A 24032-nucleotide genomic window follows, 5' to 3' on the forward strand; every position below is an offset into this window, starting at 1 on the left:
CACAATTGCTCTTTGTACTCACAATATCATTTAGACCTGAGCCTACTATCAAAGTTTTCTCCTAGTTTTCCAGCTGCCATTGTCACAGCAACACAGAAAATGCTTACAAGCTGAGCATCTATTTCTTCTTGAAAAGGAGAAAAGACTCACTCCAGAATAACTGAAATAACTTTAGCAGCAAAGTAATACAAATAACGCTTGAAATAAAAAAAAAACTCATGTTGTCAAGATTTACCAACTTTCTGACAGATCAAAAGGCCTTACATAGCATTATACACAAACTATGCACACACACAAAAGGAAAGGACTCGCACATAACACCTAATAATATCTCTCTAGACAACATCTGGAAAGAGATGTATGATTTAGTGGTCCCTTGACCAGATCCTTGCTAATCTTGGCAGCGTCTCCTTCACAGATAAAACTCTGTCAGGTGGGAGGATTCGGAGGTCTTGATTAAGTAGGGATAATATTTAATCTGTTTTTATCATATATGATCGGTTAACTGGGCCAATTAATCATCTAAACTTTGCAGTCTTATGAATTACTACTCAACCCCACCCAACTATCCAGCCAATCTGCAAAAATTTTGATGGAGGAGAAGATAAAAATGGATATTGCACAAACTTCTGTGGATGCTTGCCATAGATGCAGGCGAAACGTCAGGAAAAAACCTACAACAACCCAGCTTCTGTGATGCTTGCAACTCCTTGAGTACTGTATACAAATACAGGCACATAAATGTTCACCCCATGCCAGCATGAATATGAATACTATTGGTTTAAGAGATTGGGACAGGGAAGGAGGCAGGGAAGAGTCGATGCTTGGTCCTTGAGGATAGAAGCATTCAAAAAGTACAGCAATGATTTGCGATCAAACCTCTAGCACCACACTTTCAAGGTCACCAAATGGCTGGATTCTAGGGATTAGGGGAACTATTACAGCCTTGACTCCTATTCCCAGGAACAATATGAGCTTTGAAGACCAAAATATTTGCCCCAAGGGCAATTTCCATCTTACTCACTACTATTTTTCATCTCACAAACTGCTCATCAAATAATGCATTTAGGAGAGGTCATGGTCAGTGAGTTTGTACATCAAAATATCTATCAAAAGTCCTGGAAGCAATGTAATTATAACAAAAAGAGAGGGGAATGGAGACTCTTGTTATTAAACCAGTTCAAGTGAACCAATTCACTAAAGCATGTATTGCAAAGCAAAAGGAATAAAAAAAACACCAATTCGGGGCATTTAGAAATGTTTAGGTATTTTTATCAGACTCTTCAGAACTTTCTTCATTTTCACTCCCACTGTTATCTGTATTGCTGGTATCCTCTTCACTGTCATCACTGCTTTCTTCATCAGTCTCTTCGCCAGTTTCTTCACCATCTTCTTCAGCAGCTCGTTGGCTTTCTAAGACGCAAATTCAAAAGAAACAAACTTTATGTCTGCATTGATTGAAGTTATTGGGATCTGGGTTGGGATTTGACATCTTCCATTACTCTCCGTTGTCTCTAGGACAGTGGCTCTCAAACTGTGCTCCTCCAGATGTTTTGGACTTCAGCTCCCAGAAATCCCAGTCAGCCTACCAGCTGTTAGGAATTGTGGAAGCTGAAGTCTAAAACATCTAGAGGAGCAGTTTGAGAACCACTGCTGTAGGACATGCAGAATTCATAGTTCCAAGGTACCTTTCCCATGTGCCTCCTTTTGATTATGTTTCCCTTGGAATGCAAAGACTCCCAAACCAAGGGGAAAACCAGTGGATATTGATCTCTTTGCATGACCTTTGATCACTACTGGAGAAAATGAACAGAGGAAGCCATCTCCTGCTGCTATTGAGGAAAAGTACTTCTTGAAAATGCTTACTGCAGGTTGGATTGAAACATGGATAATTCTTAGGTAGGTTATGCCGGTAGTTTCCATTTATTTGCCATTCTTGGCCCATGCAATGCTAAAAGGTTTGTGTTGCTGTTTAGTATTGAGTTTTAGTATTGAGTTTGAAGAATGGGGTGTCCCTTGAGCAAAACATTTTCTCCTAGCACAAAAAGAGCATGTTTATAGATATATTATCAGGATACAATAAGAAGTGAGGCTTTTCCTGGCTTTGCTGAAAGACTGGGTTTTTTGGACTCTTCACTCGTATGGTTCCTTTCTTAAAGTAAAGGTAAAGGTTTCCCCTTGACATTAAGTTTAGCTGTGTCCAACTCTGGGGGGGCGGGGCGGTGAGTGCTCATCTCCATTTCTAAGCCAAAGAGCTGGCGTTGTCCATAGACACCACCAAGGTCATGGCTGGCATGACTGCATGGAGCGCTGTTACCTTCCCATGAAAGATATCTATTGATCTACTCACATTTGCATGTTTTTGAGCTGCAGAAACTGGGGCTAACAGCAGGAGCTCACCCTGCTCTCTGGATTCGAACCACCAATCTTTTGGTCAACAAATTCAGCAGTTCAGCACTTTAACCCACTGTGCTATCGGGGGCTACTTTCTTAGCTGGTCATTATATGAATTGTGAAACTTTAAGAAGTGATGTTTCTTAAACTCCCCACTCTACCCCAGTCTTATTTCTCTTGTTGCTGTTCCTTAAAAACTGCCCTGGAAGCCTATGGGGGGATAGGGAGGTGAAGAATACTGGAAGATGTACTGGATGCACAAATAAACAAATACTTTACATTTACATAAATATTACATTAAACACCAGTTATATGATAACGTGTGGGTGTGCTTTATAACAGTGTGAATCTATGTAATTTGCATCTAATGGTGCAGTCCTACGCACACTTTGAAACTGAATCCAGTGGGACTTACTTTGTAGAAAACATACATAGGATTGAGCTTCAAGTGTAGTTCACACTTCTAATACCTTTCCAAGTCCACTGTGAGGAAGAGTAAGGACAGTTCTCTATAGGTAAGGAGCAAACTTAACATTTGCTGTAAGCATTTTATTTCCCCCCAGAAATGTGATTGTTTGATCCTTCATTAGCTTCTTGATGTTTTGTCTTCAAACGCCATACAAATACAAGAGGACCTCAAGCTCTTTGCAGTTAGAGGTTACAAATGTTTGTAGAAATGTTTGCAGTAATTGCAGTTTTCACACTTACCCAACAGCAGTTTTTGCTCAATAAGTGGAAGAAACTGCTTGGCTTCGGGGTTTTCTGGTTCATATATTAGAACTGGAATGTGACAAGAAAGTAAAGGGCAATATTAATGTCTATACAATGTAACAGAAAAATGGATAATCTGCAAAAATCCAGTTCTGGTTCACAGCAATGTACAGTGTTGTCCCCCACCCCTTCCAGGGTAAGTGTTTCCTTGTTTGTATCAGTATCACAAGCTTCAAAAGGAACAACGAATGAAATGTGTAAAAAATCATATGGGCAAAGTTCTGTTTATATGAGAGGTTTAAAAGACATAATATTCATTACTATTAACAATATAGCAGAACTGTCCCAATATTTCAGTATTTTTTTCCAACTCAGCTTAAAAAAAATTCCACTATAAAACATGGAGATAAATATGCAAACTTACTCTCCAGCATTACAGCAAAAATGTTCTTTTTACAGAACAAACACATTTTTCTTTTTACAGCAAACTCCATTTTTTTGAGTAAAATTAGTTGTGTTGGAAATCCCTTGCAAGTTGTCTAAAATCTGGGGCAAGTGCATTTCCCATTACTGTACAGTTTACATTATTGAATATTAGCACCGGGGTGCCCTTCACCAGGATTGTGATTATATAATCGGTCCATATGAGGTTGAAATGAAATAGGCCCATATGAGATCGACACTTCGGCACTTTAGTTGTGATTTGAAGGCAGCTAGTTTTAACTACAGATGGCCTGCATTTTAAACTTTTTTATTTTATTTTATGTGTTAATAGTGGTTGTTTTTATAACTTTTCTGTGATTTTTTATACTCATGTACTGTCTATGTTATATACTACACTTGCAGTGCCTTGTAAGCCATCCTGAGTCCCTTTTGGGAGATAGTGGCAGGATATAAATAAAGATTACTACTACTACTACTACTACTACTACTACTACTATAATATGCAGTGAGGGATGCATTCCCTTCTCACTCTCCCTGCCCAGTTAATGCTACAATGAAAATCTGCATCCCATGACTGCTGTTGCCCCAGATAACTGACCTTGGGGCCAATGATAGTGCCCCGTTAAGGGCAAACAGCAGCTTGGATGGTGGCAAACTCTCCCAACAGTATAGGAAAGAGGGGAGAGGTGTAAAAAATCCTTCTCCATGTGCTATAAATACCATCCTAATCAGAATCCCAGCACTGTTGTTTAAGTTTAAATATTTTATGTATTTATTTATTTATTTATTTACTCTATTTATATCCCGCCTTTTTCTATCCTGAAGGGGACTCAAGGAGGCTTTATAAATGGTAACTATTTGATGCCTTTAGAAAACAAACAATTAAATACATTTAACTTAAAATTTAAAAGTAGAGTTAAAATGTACATTAAAATATATTAACATTATAATTATTATTACAGCTGGCCCTCCATATCCACAGATACTGCATCCACAGAGTCAACCATCCATGGCTTGAAAATATTCAAGGGACATCATTTTACTACGAAATTGTAAATAATAGGACCCAAGATTTGGGTAATCCATGAGAAGGTCTGGAAAGCAAATCTCAATGGATACTGTAATATAGACATAGCAAATGCGCAACATATTTAAATGTATGTATCATCTAATTTGATTGCTGCTCCATGCCTTTAGGTTGTTTTCAACATATGACAATCCTAAGGTTAATGTATTGTTGAAGGCTTTCATGGCCGGAATCCCTGGGTTGTTGTAGGTTTTTTCGGGCTGTATGGCCATGATCTAGAGGCATTCTCTCCTGACGTTTCGCCTGCACTTTGGCAAGCATCCTCAGAGGTAGTGAGGTGAAAACTATCACAGGTTTTTCCTGGAAAAGTTTGCTCAGCCTTCTTCTTAACTTGAGAAAGAATGACTTGCTCAAGGGCATCCTATGAGTTTCCACTGCTGAGTGTGAATTTGAACCCTATTTTCCAGCAGTCATGGTCCTAGACTCGAAATACTACACCATGCTGATTGCCTTGCCCAATTTTACAATGTTTTAATTGTCCAATTTAGCATATTACCACTTACATAAGCAGTAGCTGAAATTCTGAAAACCGATGGAACAGATTTTCACTCTCCCACTTTTCTCACTATTCTTTCACACAAATGTTGCGCACTTTATTCATATTCTCAGAATCATCACAGCATTAAGGAACAGGGGAGAGAAGCTGTTCCTGTTTCTCTACACAGAAATACATTTCTACATGAAGCCGTACAAGAATGCATTGAAGAGTGTCAATATAGATCACTTTGCTTACTTTAATATCTCTGCTCAGTGAGAGTAATTACAGTGCTGGAAATTTTATGATTAGAACGGTATACTAGCAACATATGTTTTGGAACACTGCTGTCAAGTTCTTTTCTCTATATGAAGCCATTCAATAAAGAACACAGAAAATTTGGAGTCACTGAGCAGTGAAGCAAATCTGCTGTCATGATAAAAATGATGGGTTCTGTGACACTTTAAACTAAGATTAATAAATTAATTACAGTGCTAATTCTAATAAGTAAACTGAAACTAGGTGAATAAATTAATGTCCTAAGTGAATGGTTACTTAAGTGACATTTCAAAAAAATAGAGAAAAATGCACATCACATAAATTGTATACTTACTCATCTGACACAGTTTTTTTGCGAGAAGGTATTTCCGCTCCATTATTGCTTTGAGAAACTATAAATGATATTTTAAAATATACAGATTAGTACACAGAACTTTTCTCCAAGTCTGTAAAATCAACACTTCCACAACATTTCAACTCTGCCGCTTCATCATGTCATGGAGGTATGAAAAATTGTGACTGCCATTGGTGGACTATGTGTATCAACAAGACCACAGATCTTCAAGGCATGCACTGAACGTCTTATAGAGAAGTCTGAAAAAACAGGACACATCACACTGACACAATGAAGTATAACTCTTTGAATTATATTTGAGCCCTTCCTCCTTACCCTCAACATTATTTCGTACAGATTTTCCATTTTCAGTGAAATTTCCACCAGAGAAATTCTCAATGTCCTGTGGACTCAATGTCTAAATGTTAAACTAGGTATGAAGAGCTCAGCTTTAAGTTCAACAATTTCTGCGTGGCAACTCCCCCAAATTGGTATACATAATACATCACTATTTGTTGCATGGATCCTTCAAACCATTACTTCTTTGTTAGGAAAAGCAATTCTATCTACTATCTAGCAGTTATTTTTAACTGGTTTAATAATTTATTTCATTCTCGATTATTTATAGAAACCGCTCTGAGTAGTAAACCAATTAGAGGCAGAAAAAATATTTAAATAAACCAGTATTATTCTTGTGGACTAAGTAGTGTAATTATATGCAAGAACACTACTAATATTTTGTGATATCTGTTCTCAATATTATTTATTTATTTATTTATTTATTTATTTATTTATTTATAGTACTTGTATTCCACACTTCTCATCCCAAAGGGGATTCGGGGCAGATCACAGAACACATATACGGCAAACATTCAATACCAATTATCCAACAGATAAGAAATATATATAGGCTTTTTCCTCATTGTTCGGCATCTTTTGGAGGTTGTGCTTGGTTCTGGCCACAGTGGAGGGCTGTCACTTCATCTCCTTGCCAAAGAGCTTTCATTGTTTGTAAACATTCCTCCAAAACACCATAACTAAAATACCTCCCCACTTAATGTGGCTCCTATTAATCTACTCACATTGCTGTTTTTGATCCACTAGGTGGGCAGGGGAGCTGGGCTGAAGGTCAAGAGCTTACCCTGACCCGGCTTCGAACTGTCAACCTTTCAGTTGGCAAGATTTACTGCAGTTGAAACTGGTGATTAGCCTGCTGTGCTAAAGCCAGCCCATTAGCACAGCAGGTTAATAAGAATGACATAAGAATGGTTTTGAATGGAACTTGTACCTCTCCCATTAACTGTAGTGGTGCAACTCTCTTTTTCACTTCATTGTCACTTTGCCCATTGCTGTCATCATCATCTGAGCTATCTGGCGGCTTCTCATCAGCAACTTGTTTATCCACGCTGTCCTTTTGAATTTCTGTTGTGACCTCATTGTTACTAATCGTTTCCACATTACTAGAATTTTTCATTTCTTCATCTACAGAAAATGAATGCATTATATATGAAGAGAGCAAACAGGAAGAGACAACAAGCAAATGGAGCTTTGGCAAGATTGAGAGCACTGCAATAACTCTCTACATTAGTCTTAACGAATGTGAATGTAAGCAAACTCACTTTGGAACTGACTGCATTACATATTCTAAAATGATTTCTATTTAGCTGCTTCCTGGGCCAAATTATATTTAAACAAAGATAAGATCAACACTATAAAGTATTTCAATAACATTAAGCTTTAGTTCAAATCTATCTCTTTAATCCACTTTCACCATTCTACCTTGTGCACCGGCTATTTTCTAGATAAAGAAAGCCAAAATGATAAAGGGATTGCAGTATTTCCTCTATAAGGAAACTGTTATGTCCTTAGGACAATTTAAGCCCACTACTTCTAAACAGGTTAGTCTTATTTAGAAAAGTATAACTAAGTTAAGATATGATATTCACAAAATCACTTATGATGTGGAAAGAGTAGGTAATCATATGTTCCTTTTCCTCTCTCTCTTACTATTAGAATAGAGTCGCCCAAGAAAAATTAACTGCCAATAGATAAAGGAGAAAGAGACAGGGAAGTGGTCTGACCATTGGACCAAGACTTTGGAATTCAGGGTTTGAGTCTCTGTTTGACCATGGAAACCTAAGGCCCCTTCTACACTGCCATATAGTCCAGATAATCAGACCAGATAATCCACATTATCTGAACTGAATTATATGCATCTACAATGCCAAATAATCCAGTTCAAATCAGATAATCTGGGTTTCATATGGTAGTGTAGGAGGGGCCTTTGGAAAGTCACACACTCTCAGTCCCAGAAAAAACACTTGGATGGGTTTTCTTGAGAGTTTCCATAGTTGGATATGACAAATGGCAAGATACAACAAAAGATTTAGGACAGAAAAAGGTGGTAGGGTTTGATATAAAACAGATATAGAGAATTCTCTACTACAGGATGGGTGATGGCCATGAGTAGATATGTTTTAAAATGAAATGAGATAAATTTATGGGGGGAAAGAATGCCAAATGATGACACTAATTGATACAGAGGGACTCCTCTAAAAATGCTGCAGGTAGGCTGAAAATTAGGGCCCTTCCACACAGCCCTATATCCCAGAATTTCAAGGCAGAAAATCCCACATATAGGGCTGTGTGGAAGGGCCCTTAGTTGGTAGAGCTGAAAGTTAGTTAGTATGAGCGAAAATGTAATACAGATATATAAAACTCTAGAAAAATGAGTATTTAATACAATGAAATGTTAATTCCAACTATATTCAGTTATTTATGTAAAATACTTTTTCTGACCTCTTAGGACCTTTCCATACAGTCCTATATCCCAGAATATCAAGGCAGAAAATCCCACAATATCTGCTTTGAACTGGGTTATATGAGTCCACACTGCTATATGTGGGCTCCTCAACATGATACGTCCTCATACATGCACCATCTTTTCAGATTTGCATACAAAAGAAAGATTTGCTCTTTTAAGCTTTTTCCAAGGCTAAATTAATAAAGGTTCTTTGTTTCTTAGAACAAAGTTTGGAATATGCAGAAATAAATGAAGGCTATAGTTCTATTACACCTATTAGGGACTCACTGAACTCAATAAGAACTTGTAAATAGACACCCCTAGAATTGTGCCTAAGTAGTTTCTAAAAGGCTCCCTTTTTAGTTAAATGTGCTAAACGAGTGCAATGTTTGATATGAAATTATATTGAATCACTCCAGTTCAATTTGGATTATTAGTAGGATGTGCTGTTTGCAGCACTTCCTCCAGGTGCCAGCGGAAATAAATAAATAAAAATCCTAAAAAGTTATTATCCAGAGTTACATTAATCAATGAAAGCTCAGTTCCTTTTACATCCCAATACAGATGTGCTGTATGTCCAGAGGAAAAAGAAAGAGAATCACTGGTGGGAAGCACAGCTGCCATTTCCAGACTTGTGTAAGGTGATCCACATCATTTATTAAATCTTAGTTGTTTAACTTTTCAATGATTCAATGAATAAACAAATCTACCCATGCTTCTCCTTTTCCATCAGATTGGGCATTGCTACTGATCTGATGCATACATTTTTATTCATACTTCTTTTGAGCAACATTCAACTAGTAATACTTTAAAAGAGTGAGTTGATAAAGGATTAATCAGAATATCTTATATGACAAGTCTCAGCCTAAGGTGAAACAGATGCCTCGTTCTCCATTACCCTCCATTCTCCACCAATTTCTGAGTTTTGTAAATACATGTAAAATATGTTATGAGATATCAGTCCCTATACTAGATTATGGTATTCACCGGGCTTGTTATTTTGTTTGTAAGTGTGTGGCATTATGTGTTGTTGAAGGCTTTCATGGCCGGAATCACTGGGTTGCTGTGAGTTTTCTGGGCTGTCTGGCCAAGTTCCAGAAGCATTCTCCCCTGATGTTTTATCCACATCTATGGCAGGCATCCTCAGAGGCATCCTCACAACCTCTGAAGATGCCTGCCATAGATGTGGATGAAATGTCAGGAGAGAATGCTTCTGGAACATGGCCATACAGCCCAGAAACTCACAGCAACCCTATGTGGCGCAACTTTTAAAAACATTGTTTCTATCTGGTGGCAATGTTCATAACTGATCAATGTCCATATTTCTGTGAAAAGCTTTAGTCACAATTTGGCATAGCATTCCAAATTCCTCTAAATGGAGGGTAGTTAAAAAAACATGATACGTCTTCCTTAAAATAAAAATATATTCCAGATATTTAGCAGTGACTGACTAGAGTCTACCTCAACTTTATATAAGTTTCCTCTTACTATTTCCATAAGAAGGTATATGAAACGACTTGAAGCCTTTTGCCACCAATTCCTACATGATGTTCACATACCAGGTTTCTTATCCTCCATTGCTCAATAATGGCCTGTTAAGACTCCTTAGGGTAGCCTTTTCATTTGAAACCTGCCTCAGTCTAGCTCTTTATTTAGTAGGGCTAAGTAAGCTATGACATCATCAAAAGGTAATAAAAAGGTGACAAAGATATAGAAAGACCTATGTCCACAACAATTTAATTTCGTAATTCACGATTTCTTTCAATGCCACTTATGACAATTTGTCAGTTAACTGTTATTTACTACTAAAAAGGAAATAGTGAAGAGAAGAAATTGGAAGATGACCACATACTTTCTTAGGGTGCATCTACATTGTAGAATTAATGCACTTTGATAGCACTTTAACTGCCATGGCTCAATGCTATTGAATCATTGGGGTGTAGTTTTATAAAGTCTTTAGGTTTCACTGGCAAAGAGTGCTGGTGTCTGACAAAATTACAAATCCCAGGACTCCATAGCATTGAGCCAAGGCAGTTCAAGTGGGGTCAAACTACATTCATTCTTCAATGCAGATACATCCTTATTAACTTCTGGTACTTGCGCCAAAATTGCTTTTTAAAAAGAATATATGTGGAATTTAAAATGTTAGTCAATCTTTTCATTAATTGAGTAATTGATAGCAGATGTGAATGTCAATAAAAATACAAATCTAAGGCACAGGAGGCAGATGTAATCTTAGAATAGGTAATCCCCTTCTCCCAAAAGACAGGAGAAAATTCCTCTTCTAAGTTAGCAGTCCTTTGTAGCATGCTAAATTTTCCTTTAATTTGTGTTTTCAAATTAATAGGAAAACCAGAAATTAAGATGAAGATTGCTTCCAAGTAAATTAATCTCTGATCTAAAAACAAACAAACAAAAAACAACAACAAACAAACAAACCCCAAAACACCCAAATACGTAATGGATGTCATGGCAAAGCAACAACAGAATTTCTCACCAGCCAGTATTAAGGGGTTACCATCAGTTTGAAAGGACAGTATTTTAGCAGTTGTATAATACGTGGTTAGAACATTGCCCTTTATTACCTTTAGATCAGTATGTATTAACTTTGTAGTGTATACACTCTATTCACAAGCGTCAAATCAAAATTTAAAAATGTTACAGCATTACAAGTCAAGCACACCTCCCCCCAAAACCCATGCTTTGCCTGGGGTGTGTGTGTCTAGATGCCCTCCTTCTGGGAGGACACCCAGGCACACAGAAGCCCCCCAAAAGAAGCCCTTTAAAATTAAAACAATTCACCAGGCTGCCGTTAAAGTACTTCTGCAGTCCTCTTGGCACATAAAAATAATGCACTGGGGGTGGGGAGCTATTTTCCTCCCCCCCCCCCCCCCCTCGTGTCTTGGTGTGTCATTTCTACGCTCCAGGAAGACTCCAGAAATACTTTAATGGTGGCCGAGTAAGTTGTTTTACTTTTTAAGAGCTTCTTTGGGGATTTTGGGGGAGGGGGTTGGTGCCCTTTGGATTTTCTGAGATCATAGAGGCAAAAAACAAACAAAACAAATCAAAAAACAAAACAAAAACTCAAGACAGTTGTGTGGATTGGGCTTGGGGCTCATGTGGCGCGGTCCCCGGGCCCAATGCACACTCGGCCCACACCTGGAAAAGACCCGGATCTTATGAAAGATCCAGGTCTTACCAGGTCTCAAATTAATTCGGTTTTACCGGCGGCATCATTTGGATGGCTCCTTTAAAAGCATGAGAGGTCGCACATTTTGGGCTCTGTCTGGATGAGCCCTGAAGCTATGCTTAGTATAATATATACAAATGGGAAGTGAAATCTGTGCTAACCATTTCCTTCTGATTCTGTCTTAGGCTCAATTATTTTCGTTTCATGATTCAATCCCTCCAAATCAGGCTTCAAATGTTGATCATTATGAATTCCTGAGGAAGAAAAATAGAGAGAAACATGGGATGGAAACAAATAAGTCAATCAATACACCCACATTCTCAAATGTGTTATGCTTTCTGAGTAGATAAATCCATGCTATTCCATTTATCAGCTCTATATCTTTTATACTTATAAGGCCAACATACAGTTATACAAACTTAAGTACCGTGCCATAAAAATTAATATGTTGTACAGGCAAAGATCCCATTCAGTCTTGCTCAAATTACATTTAAAAAGAAGGAGAATCACTGCTTGGGTTTCATACTATGATCTATAGTTCTCGAGTAGTGAGAAAAAAGTTCCCGAAATAGACATGTAATGCCACATATTGTAACATGCATGTTTCCACAGCAATGTAACCAAGCAGTTTGATATTTAACCCTATTTTTTTAACCCTAACAGAGGCTGGATGGCCATCTGTCGGGGGTGCTTTCAATGTGATTTTCCTGCTTCTTGGCAGGGGGTTGGACTGGATGGTCCATGAGGTCTCTTCCAACTCTAGGATTCTATGATTGTATGATTCTAATACATCTTTGGGAAGGGAAATTCAGTCCTAAAAGAGGTATCATGGGAAAAAGGTGTCTCCACTGAAGCTGTGTCCCCAATTCTTGTTTCCATAACAACTCAATATATTCAAAATCCAACTATCACAGGGACAGAAAGTGAGGTGAAATCCTCTGAATAGGAGCACAGACAGCAAAACAAAAACCGCAAGGGTTTTAACCCTTCCCTGTGGTATCCAAAGCGCTCTCTCTCTCTCTCTCTCTCTCTCTCTATATATATATATGGCTAGAAAATGTACCTGTTCCAACTTAGATATAAATTCACCTTAAGAACAAATCTACAGGACCTATCTTGTTTGTAACTGCCTGTATATACTAAATGGATAACTTGAGCTCTGTTTGGTTCAACAATTACATGGAAACATAAATCGTACCTGTTTCTTCTACACATTCTTGTAGTCCCACATTCATATTTATATTTTTTGAAATTCTTGTTAAATCATTTTCTCTAAGAAAAGACAAAATCATATATGATTTAAGAAACGAAAGAGATATTACGCTTTGATGTTCTGAATATAATTATGTTTCTACATTATGTCATTCTGTACAAAGTAAAGGTGGCATCAAGTTAAAATATTGCTCTGAGAGGTAAACTAGACAAGGCGTTACATGCATATTTGCATGTAACATGCACTTTTTTAAAATGTAAAAAGCATTTTAGGTTCATCTACTACTATTAAATATTAACACGGAAAAAATGCAGGTTAGAACTGATATATTTTGCAAATTGTTATCCACATCTCGGACAGAGGGTTTCTATACATATTACATGGGGGCAGAATAAGGCCTGCCCTTTGTGGCAAGTGACACATTGGTATCATGTTAAGAAGCTTTCTTCATGCTGAACTCGATTATCCCTGTAAGCATGTCTATGTGTGTATATATGCCTTCCAGTTGACCTCAAGGCACTTCTCCTCCTTATTTTATCCTTAACAGATCTGTGAAGTAGTTTAGGCTGAATATGATTTGCCCAAGGCCACCCATTTAGTCTCTGCTGCACCAGAGGCACTCCAAGTGGGCAGATACTGGTCAAAGGACATTTAATCAACTACCAAGCTTGCAAACTTTGTGTTTTGTCTGTCTGTTTGTTTTGTTATGTTAGAAATGTAATACAATTGTCTGATTGCCCCTGACACAATAAATAAAAATAAAATAAAATAAATAAAACCCATTTAGTTTCATGACTGAGTGCAGATCTGTTCCTGGATCTTTCAAATCTCTCAGCTCTAACCAATAACTTCTATGCTGGCCCCCTCAAGAGCTATAGGGAACATTCAATGAAGTTGTGGAGTCAGTCCCTCAATAACATAACGGATCTGTTAAGGATAAAATAACGATGTTCCGCTAAACATGACAGCTTATGCAGGAATCATTCATCATGAAATGCTTCTGACAGCATCCCACCAATGAGCACAATATAAAGACCAGTCCAACAGAGAGAAGGTTTAGATCTACACTGTTGTATGAAGAGATTACAGTTCATTACTGAAAAAGTCCAATGTCAGCAATTTGTTCTAATAACAGAATTAATTAAGAACTCTACTGAAGTGAGACTTACTTTTCTAATGATTTGGCTGCACATAACAAGATCTGCTTTGATGGAGTGTAAGATCTGTTTGAAGATTCATTTCCACATGCCATGCTGCCTTGGTTTAAAAAAAAAGAGAAGGAGAAGAACAAGCATAAAAATGCTTTGACATCAATGGCAGAATAATAATGCCACTGAAATGCAGAAACCCTTACTGACTTTTTCGACCTTTTATTCAATTCTTATTTTCTTAAATTCTACACTGAGGTATCAAGATCAAAGGCAGCTTTTGGTTTAGCAGCAAATCAAACTCAGTAAGCAATATGTGTATAAAATAAATGATTCAAATTGTGGTAGAATCAATATATTTTTTAAACCGTAATAATTTTCAATATAAAGGATTTTATAGTAAATGTTTTATCATTGAGGAATTTCAACTGATCCAACAATGAATCTCAAAATGGAAAAAAAATGTAATTTACCTAACAAACAATATTAGTTTCTACACCTGGATGCCCAAACTCAGAAACACTGGACTAAGATATATTTGCCCTATCTACCGCAAGGAAGACAATTATGTTGATATTTCATTGGTATTAATAATCCCAATGGTGAAGGTGAAGGAGACTTTCTAGAAGGAAAACTATGGCATGCTGAGAAAGAAAGGAAGGAGAAAAGGGGATAAAACCGATTCCTCTCCTCCTCCCTTCTTAGTGCTCACCATTGCTCTTGCTGACATCAGAGCAAGCACTGGAGGAAAAGTACGTGGCATATTGTGGCCAAGAACTACCATGGGACCCCGGAAGGGGGGAGCCATCCGAAGTCCCTGGGCCGCCTAGCAGTAGGGAGAGAATAACAATGTACAGGGTGAGGCAGCATAACCTCCTATTTTAAAATGTGCGCCATTCAGTCGGTTGAAGACGTAGCGGAGCGCTAGCGGTCTTGTTTGAGAGGAAGGAGTATAAAGTTTTGTCCTGACACAGTTCAGTCGCCATCATGTGTTGGAACAGTGAGGAGTGTGCTTTTGCCGTTGAGGCCTGCTTCTCGAGCGGATTTGGAATGGCCGGCCCTCTCTCCAGATTTGGCCCCTTGTGATTTTTTTCTATGGGTTTTTTAAAAATCCCGTGTTTATGTGAACCGTCCAAGGACCCTACAAGATTTGAAGACCAACATCCAGAGAGAAATTGCCAACATAACGCCTGCTATGCTGGCAAGAGTCATGACAAATGTCAGAAATCGGTTTACTCAGTATATGGAGAATGGAGAATGGGGGACGTCACCTACTTAATTTGATCTTCAAAACTACGTGAAACAAAACTTTAGGTATGCACCTACATTATTAAAAAAATCTGATTCATACAATGGGTTTTATTAAGTTTTGAAAAAAGGAAGTTGTGTATTCATGTGAACTATTTGACAATTCAGTTGGGGGGGGGGGGGGGGATCTGTCCTAGAATAATCACATCACAAAGCTGGAAGGGATGAAAAAGCCACCATTTTCTTTTCTAGTTAAAGACAAGGGGCATTAAGTCAGCCTAATAAAGCACATGTTCAAGTCAGATAAGAATGCATTATTAACAGAGAGTAGTTGCATGACAGCAGGTAATCACACAGGTTAGCTCCTAATAGCTTGTGTAAGTTGAGACACATACTGCAGAGGAAGAGAAGCTGATTTAAGTCAGATGGAAAACCAAGCAAAAGCAAGATTTCTTGAAAACGCATGGTAAAATAAAGTAAAATAAAGTCTTCATGCAATTCATATAGCATTGCTCTAATATGCCATAGTGAAGACTATAAGGCAGGCCTGCACAACCTGTGGCCCTCCAGGAGTTTTGGACTTCAGTTCCCAGAATTCCTGGCCATTGGACAAGCTGGCTAGGGCTTCTGGGACTTGGAGGCCCAAACACCTAGATGGCCACTGGTTGTGCAGGCCTGCTGTAAGGAAACAGGCTAGAAAGACTGATCTACTGTAGATAAACACATCCTGAAACACAATTACAGCCACTCAAATGACAGATTAAGTAAAGTTCTACTATTTCTCTGGATAGCTAACATCTGTAGGACTAGGGGCGGTTCCAGATAGGCATTTATCCCGGGAACACACCCGAGAAAGCATGCAAAGACCCATAGCATCTGAAGAGTCACAGATTCCTTGCTCCTGTAATGAGCCCTGATGTCAACAGGAGACCGGGTAAAGCCTTTGCCACCCAAACTTCTGCAATCTTCTGTGTGACCACATTACACCATGGCATAGACAAGAGATCTCTGCCAGCAGCAACACAGTGTTAATGGTTTTAAGATAATCTCTCTATATTGTAGCAATGATCTTAGGAAAAAAAGACCAGAAACTAGAAACACTTGGTAGCAATGACTATCACTTTAATTGTAAGGAAAACTGAGAAAATGAACAGTTGCCTCTTCACTACTACAAAACCTTCACGATCTATGACATACTTCTGGAGTATCTGTATAGATACTACTCACATTTCCCACATAGTTCACACAACAAGGAGACAAGAAACCAGAAGTGGGAGAGAGAGCTGACAGCTACTGTTAGATGCCTGATTTCACATTTACGACTAAAAAGTGCATATAAAACTTTGTGGCTCCTAAAACAGTGAAAGAGGGGGAGAAGAAGATGGAGATGAAATGCTGTTATGGTACAATTCATTGTTCATAACTAGGACATGATTACACAGCTAGCAAAGGTAGCCATGTTATCCAAAAGAAAAATTCCAGAAAATGTGCACGTTAAAATTCATGATAACTGCACAATACATGTATTTACAATTCTTCAAATGCAACTCAAGGTGTAATATTATTTGTGCTTACTTAGGAGACAGCCTTAATAAATCCTGTGTGACTTATTTCTAAGAATATATATATAGGATTTTACCATCTACAAACAATAATTGTACTAACCATTTTTAAAAGTATGTAACGAGCCAGCTGTATAATAAATGACATCTTACCATTGCCTTGATTGAACTGGCGCAATAACTACTTCTTCTAAAAAAAAAGGAAAGATTGTGTCCACTTACAAAATATTTAGTTTATTAAATGTAGTTTCCTTGTTTAAAAAGAACATGAAAAAATCTAATTCTCAATATTCACTGAGAAATTACAGTAAGTATTGGTTTAGTAAGCATTTTTAATGTAATATAACACAACTCTTTGAGAAATTGAAGTGTCTTGGCCTTTGTCTGAAGACTTTATTCTAGACCAGGGCTGTGCATGCTCTAAAGCTGTAAGACTGCAGAATGTCATTTTGGACGTCCTTGGAGCTTCAGAGGACTGGAGTATCTCACTGTTGATGTCACTGAAGACCATTTTGTTAATTCAGCCACAATTTTAAGGACAATCAATGCTGCTTGTTCTTAAAATTAGAGGGGGGTAATCTGCCACAAATGAGTGTATGTAAAGTCGAAGAAGTAAGATTTTTATGAACATATTTGGTCGGGATCTGTGTGTGTGTGTATATATGTGTGTGTATGTGGGAAGGAGGGAGGGAGAGGCTGTTATTCTAGAGAAGGCGAGGATTGGAATGGTCACTTTCCATAAGTCCTGCAACTTCCTGTGGAATTTATTCCAAACTCTCCTTCTCTAATCTCTGAGTTGTAGGGAAAGAAGAGAGTTGCTTCCCAATTTGCTTTCCTTTTTAATTGGAAAGCTGACAGGTCCCCAAAATGAAATATGTACTGTAAGTAGAAAGAGAAGGGGTGAAACAGAATGTAAATGTATAACTAGGCCAAAACTAACAAAATAAATTTCATCAAGGACAAATGTAAGATACTACACTTGGGCAGAAGAAATGAAATGCAGAGATACAGAATGGGTGACACCTAGCCTGATAACAGTACATGTGAATAAGATATTGGAGTCTTGGTGGACAACAAGCTGTATATGAGCCAAGAGTGTGATGCAGCGGCTTTAAAAAGCCAATGGGATTTTGTGCTGCATCAAAAGGAGTATAGCGTCTAGATCAAGGGAAGTCATGGTGCCTCTCTAGTCTGTTTTGGTCAGATGTCACCTAGAATACTGTGTTCAATCCTGGGCACTATAGTTTAAAATATCTCAGGCCGACTCTATCTCAACCCCATTCCTCCGAATTGCCTGTTAACATTTCCAGTCTATAGAAATTAATCACTTATTGGGCTGAATTTGTCCAACCTGAGCAAATCTTTTCTTACCCAAGAGAGTATGAAAAAGATTGACATTATCCAATGTTGAGTTTATAAACTATTTACCTTTTGGACCAAATACATGCAATCTTCTAATCCTTTGTTCCTACAATATGGATACAACAACCAACCATAAGACCAGTCATCCAATTCTGCTATCCAATCATTCATCTTACAAATCAGAATTCCCACATGCTGTAGTCGAGTACCATAACATAATAGAGTACATAATGTGGCCTTGGGTTACCCAGAAGGTATATTCAACTGATTAAAACTAAAACATTTCCCAATTAAAAAATATTAAAAGTAAAATGCATTATTTTAAGAAAAAGCATATAGCTTTCCAGATTAATATTTTACCTTTATTTGATCAGTCTTCCCTAAGCCATTATACCTAATATAGAATAAAAAAGATGTATAAGTATAAACAAAAGTTTATTAAAGTGGAAATAATAATTTAAAATAAATTTGCACTTGAAAGAACTGTTGTACTGCTAACCAATTATTTGGGGGTGCAGACTATAGTTTGAAAACAAATGGACAAAGTCCTATGCACACGGCACAGATTTTATTTGTAGTGCAAAAAAAGAAAGAGGATTTCAATATTTAAAATAAATAACAACTTTAACCAACATAAACTTACCAGTATTTCAGTGGGAAGTGTGGGCCTGTTTTTGGCTGATGAGATAGTTAAGTTAATTAGGATTGCTTTGGTTGTGTGCCTTCAAGTTGTTAGGACATCCCTAAGTCTAAAGTTTAGGGTGGGGGCTGTTTAAATGACCTTGGTGCGCCATATCCAGCCCATGCGCATTCGTTTGGGGATCCCTACTTTAGAGTATCTTCTCTAAAAGCTGCTTTTCTATTGAAAAAGCGATTACTGGTGTTTATTGCGCGCGCACGCACACACACACACACACACACACACACAAACATACATACTATCACTTCAGCCTTTATGTGGCAGTAAGACCTCTATATAAGTACATCCCAAATAATCAGACTTACTTCTAAGTAGAAGTGATTATAGAAAATACCAAAATATCATGTGGTCTCAAAACTCCTAAACTAACTAATGGTAAGAACTAATTTCCCTTCCTTACCTTGATAAAGACAACCGTTTTTCTAGGACAAATCCATCTTTTAAAAAGAAAAAAGAATCTTATGCCCTTGGACTTAACCTGTATTTTTTCAATGTATACAAAGATTATCAAAATAAAATATAACTTCAAACTGATAGCATTTTCAAGATATATTTAGTACTAAATAAATGAACATTCTTCTTAGCTATCTAAGAAATTATTTGACCAAAAGCCAGATGATCAAAGAAAACAAGCATATTATTAAAACAGCACATTCTTTTTAATGCTGAATTTGGATGGAATGATCAGTTTAGCTGTAAAATTTGGCTATCCTATAATAAGGTAGAGGTTTTGTATGCTGGAGAATACTTCAGGGATATATATTTAAAAAGTGGGTTGTTGTATGCTTTTGGGCTATATGGCCATGTTCTAGAACATGGCCACAGAGCCCGAAAAATGTACAATAACCCGGTGATTCCGGCCATGAAAGCCTTCAACAATATATATTAAAAGTGTTGGTAAATTTAAAGAAAATCTACAAACAATATGACAGCAGTCCATGTTTCAGAACCTCTGCAATATTGTGGACTGAGAAAGATTGTTGATTTTTAAATGAAGAGGATAAAAATGTAATTATTTGGCCTGGCATAATTCTTTAGCAGTTTACAGATTGCCGGAAATGGTATTAAGATCAGAGGAATGTCTACCAGAAAGTTAAAAATTCTTTCTTGTTCACTGTACTATTTTTTCTTGATATCCAGATTTGCGAGCCCTGAACCAAAACCATTTAGTACTATAAAGGACTGTGAAACAAGTTTCAGAAAGTTGAACACAAGCGGAAGTATCATTTTTAACTCCTGAAAGTTCCCCAATCTCCACAAACTCCAATAAGGGTTCTTGCTTTAGGCTGTGGATATATTGCAACATTTTGTTGTCAGCCCCCATTGTTCATTTTGTGGTCTTGTCGGGTAATAAAAGATAAGTGGCTTCTGAGAGATTCACCAACTATTCAGAAACATACTAATTGGCTATAAAATTGCACATCAGCCTGATGAGTAGTAAATGTAGGTATTGTTAGTAGTCAGGATTGAGAGAAAGATGGGATTCTTTGGAAATGGGGAGCAAGGCTGGAGGATGTATGTCACTAGACCACATTCCATAAATCCCAATTCCTCCTCCAGATAGTTCCATATTTAGGACAGCTTGGATGATATATACATGTCTACCTCAAAAGCAGAAATTATAAAGCCTTCCTTCAATACATTTTGACTATGAAACCACATCCTCGTGGATACAAATTGGGAAACCATGTATGCAAACCTTGGCTATAGTATATTGAATAGAGACCTTCTGGGGACTTTTGTCATTTAAAACATAACACAGAATGTGTGGCCCTTATTTAAAAGACAGCATTACTGTCCAGACAGCACACATGCCACTTTCATAATTATCAGGCTAACATGGGCACTTGTGCCAATAATGCTTTTTTACAGCATAATCCTATATAAAAGGATATTCATACTTGGTATCATTCTATTAAATGGGGCTTGTTTCCAAAGAAAAAGAGTATATAATGGCAGCCTATTGTCTACATTTGCACTCTAAACCCTGAAACAAGCATAAGTTTGCACTCCAAACCCCAGAACAGCAAGCAAAAACAAGGAAGAATTCTTATATGCATTTTGAATAAGGACATTTCATCTTTTAAGATGTTAACATTGATTACTATTTTAATAAAAAGAATTTAAAGACCTACAAAGTACTATAAAATATATTAAGAGCCAATACCTTCAGGACCAATCACTTCCATCATTCCTGAAACCTAAAAAAATGCAACAGAAAAAAATCCAAACATTATGGTGAAAAAAACTGCTTATTGGAAGCAAGCAGGGAAGTGTATCCTACACATATGACCTGGAAATGAAATTATTAGAGAGGATTCAAAAACTATTTCTTAATTTTATGTAGTATTAGTATTATTACTATAACAGTATGGCTTAACGTAATTTTGTGAAAACAGTTGAATTTAAGTTGCTTGCATGCTTTACAAAATGAAGAAACATATGTTATGTAAAAATAATTAAATAGTAGAGATGTTTTCTATATAACACATGTTTTCCTGTTGACCGCAGAAAATACCAATGATATGAATCTTCATCTTTTCCTCCTTTTTGGATATAATCATGTTTCTCTCCAGCATGATGATGGCTGTGTTTTTTGTCTATGAATCTGCCTCAATAGGTAGAGGACGCACGGATCATTAAAGATACTTCCTGATTAAGGTTCCTCTGTATTCAACATGAGGTAGTATCTCTGCAGCAAATTTATAACATTCTAAAATAATATATAATTGATACTGATGAAGTGATGTAATTGAAATAATCTGATTGATACTGATATACTATAAGCGAATTAACACTCAAACATACAGTTAAGTTTTATCTTAAATTAAAAAGCTGAAGTGAAGATGTATGTAAAAATATGTGAAACATTGCCATCTAGCTCTACAAAAAGGATTATGAACCTCTACTTTATTTCTGATTACTTTGCTTTGTCCACCCAATACAACACCAGTTAATCTGCTGCTTCTCTCTATAATATTTCAAAACCACAGCCCTTCTACTTGTCCACTTGGCAACATTCTCATCTTTGTTGTTGTCTTTTTGTTCAGTCGCTTCTGACTCTTTGTGACCTCATGGGCCAGCCCACGCCAGAGTACAGTTATTTCTCACCTAGACTACTGCAAATGTTCCACTGTGGTCTTCCATTATCTTACTTTGGTTCCATACATCTGTATGCCAAAATGATCTATTTCTTTTGTTACTCAGACCAAGTAAAACTCTTTAATCCCTATATTGGCTTCTTGTCTCCTCCTGAATCTTTTATCTCCAATCCTTGCCTTTTCAGGCTTTGTCCCTTCCATTCATGTTATCTTTTAAATCTTTAGCATTGCTTATCAGTTAGTACTCTACATCTCTTGCTCCACCAAATGAGTCCATCCTTTCTTCTTTGCTGCTCTTTGTACCTCTATGACATAACTTTTCTCTCATTTTTCAAATCCTTCCTCAAAATCTACTTTGCCATTGAAGGCTTGACACCAATAGTATCCATTGGGACTTGTGCAAAGAAAGCAGGGGAACAAAGGGTAGGCAGTGTCAAGGAGAGGTGGAATAAAAGATCACAATAGAATGATTTCAAGACAGAACTAAAATAAAAACTGACCTACACAGTAACACAGAAATCATTTCTATGAACCCACTGTTTTTTTCTGTGCCACCAGTGACGCATTTCTCAAAAAAAACAAAACAAAACCCCAACCTGATAGCAGGATTAAAAACTGTTTTTAAAGCTGGATTATAAACCGGAAGCCAGTGTAGGAATTAAGGAGGCAAAGGAAACTTTAGAAGAGAAATGTGAAAGGATCGAGAAAATGGGGGAAACTGGAAACCTTTTATAAAATAACTGCGAACAGCTTGGGGCCCTTTGTCCAGTTTCCCATGTTCCAGTGCCTTCCAAGTTAAAATATTTTAAAGGTTTTTTTAGTTCAAAAAGGAAAGTACAACATACCTGCTATCTATAGCTTATGGTTCAACATTCTTCTATCTGGCTGGATGGTGTGACAGAAGATTTCTGTTTCAGGGTAGCCTCTGCCATACACTCCACACATTCACATTCAGCAAACAACCATGGATTTTTTTTGTCATGTCAGGAGTGACTTGAGAAGCTACAAGTCGCTTCTGGTGTGAGAGAATTGGCTGTCTGCAAGGACATTGCCCAGCGGATGTTTGGATGATTTTTGATGTTTTGATCATCCTTGTGGGAGGCTTCTCTCATGTCCCCGCATGAGGAGCTGGACCTGATAGAGGGAGCTCATCTGCCTCTTCTCGGATTTGAACCTGCGACCTGTCGGTCTTCAGTCCTGTTGGCACAGGAGTTTAACCCACTGCGCCACCGGGGGCTCCACAACCATGGATGATAGAGTCTGAATGATTGTCATATACTCTGCTCTTCTTAGTTCTCTCAATGGTGCACACTTTCTTGCTCTGATCATGGCCTGAGCCCACCAAGCAAATGTATCTGAGATCTGGACACTCTCAAAGAGAAACTTAAAGTAATTCAGATACACTGTGCAAGAGCTTGTTGTCGTTTTGTTGTTAACTGCTGTGACTTATGGTAACCCTATGAATGAGAGACCTCCAAGTCTCCTATCATCAACTGCCCTACTCAGCTCTTTCAGACTGAAAGTAATGGCTTCTTTGACTGAGTATCTGTCTGGATGGTGGCTTTCCTTTTTCTTGCTGTTTCTATCTTATTGACTTTTCTAGTGAGTCATGTCTTCTCGTGATATGGCCAAAGTGCCACAATCTTAGATTAGTAATCTAGGCTTCTAGGAAGAGTTCAGGCTTCATTTGCTCTACCACCCACTTATTTGTCTTTTTAGTAGCCCACGGTATCTTCATAATTCTTTACCATCGCCACATCCCAAAGGAGTTAATAACTGCAGCCACTGTTCTGATTAATACCATGACTGACCCAAAGCATGGGAAATCTTACACAAATATTTTAATGTCTTCATTGTCTGCTTTAAAGTTATATACATTCGTTTTGTTTTCTTAATGTTTGAATGCTTACCTGCCTTTGTGTTTTCTTCCTTTAATTTCCTGATTGATCATTCTAAGCCCCCCCCCTTTTTTTGCTGGTAG

At 37.5% G+C, this 24032-nt stretch overlaps 1 protein-coding gene across 1 annotated transcript in view; it reads right to left on the bottom strand.

The window, feature by feature from the left end:
- Positions 1-216: 216 nt before the first annotated feature.
- Positions 217-24032, bottom strand: part of ERICH2 (glutamate rich 2) — a 29982-nt gene continuing 6166 nt past the window's right edge. The window contains exons 3-14 of the mRNA XM_060778864.2: positions 21118-21151; positions 19351-19387; positions 18611-18644; positions 18317-18356; positions 17042-17078; positions 14100-14183; positions 12916-12989; positions 11879-11971; positions 7013-7206; positions 5725-5782; positions 3103-3174; positions 217-1413 (exon numbers count right to left, since the gene is read on the bottom strand). Of these exons, the coding sequence (XP_060634847.2) occupies positions 1262-1413; positions 3103-3174; positions 5725-5782; positions 7013-7206; positions 11879-11971; positions 12916-12989; positions 14100-14183; positions 17042-17078; positions 18317-18356; positions 18611-18644; positions 19351-19387; positions 21118-21151 (909 nt within the window). The 3' untranslated portion in view covers positions 217-1261. The remainder of the gene's footprint in view (positions 1414-3102; positions 3175-5724; positions 5783-7012; positions 7207-11878; positions 11972-12915; positions 12990-14099; positions 14184-17041; positions 17079-18316; positions 18357-18610; positions 18645-19350; positions 19388-21117; positions 21152-24032) is intronic.

The sequence above is a fragment of the Anolis sagrei genome, chromosome 1, assembly GCF_037176765.1.
Source record: "Anolis sagrei isolate rAnoSag1 chromosome 1, rAnoSag1.mat, whole genome shotgun sequence".
In the NCBI taxonomy this organism is placed as follows: Eukaryota; Metazoa; Chordata; class Lepidosauria; order Squamata; family Dactyloidae; genus Anolis; species Anolis sagrei.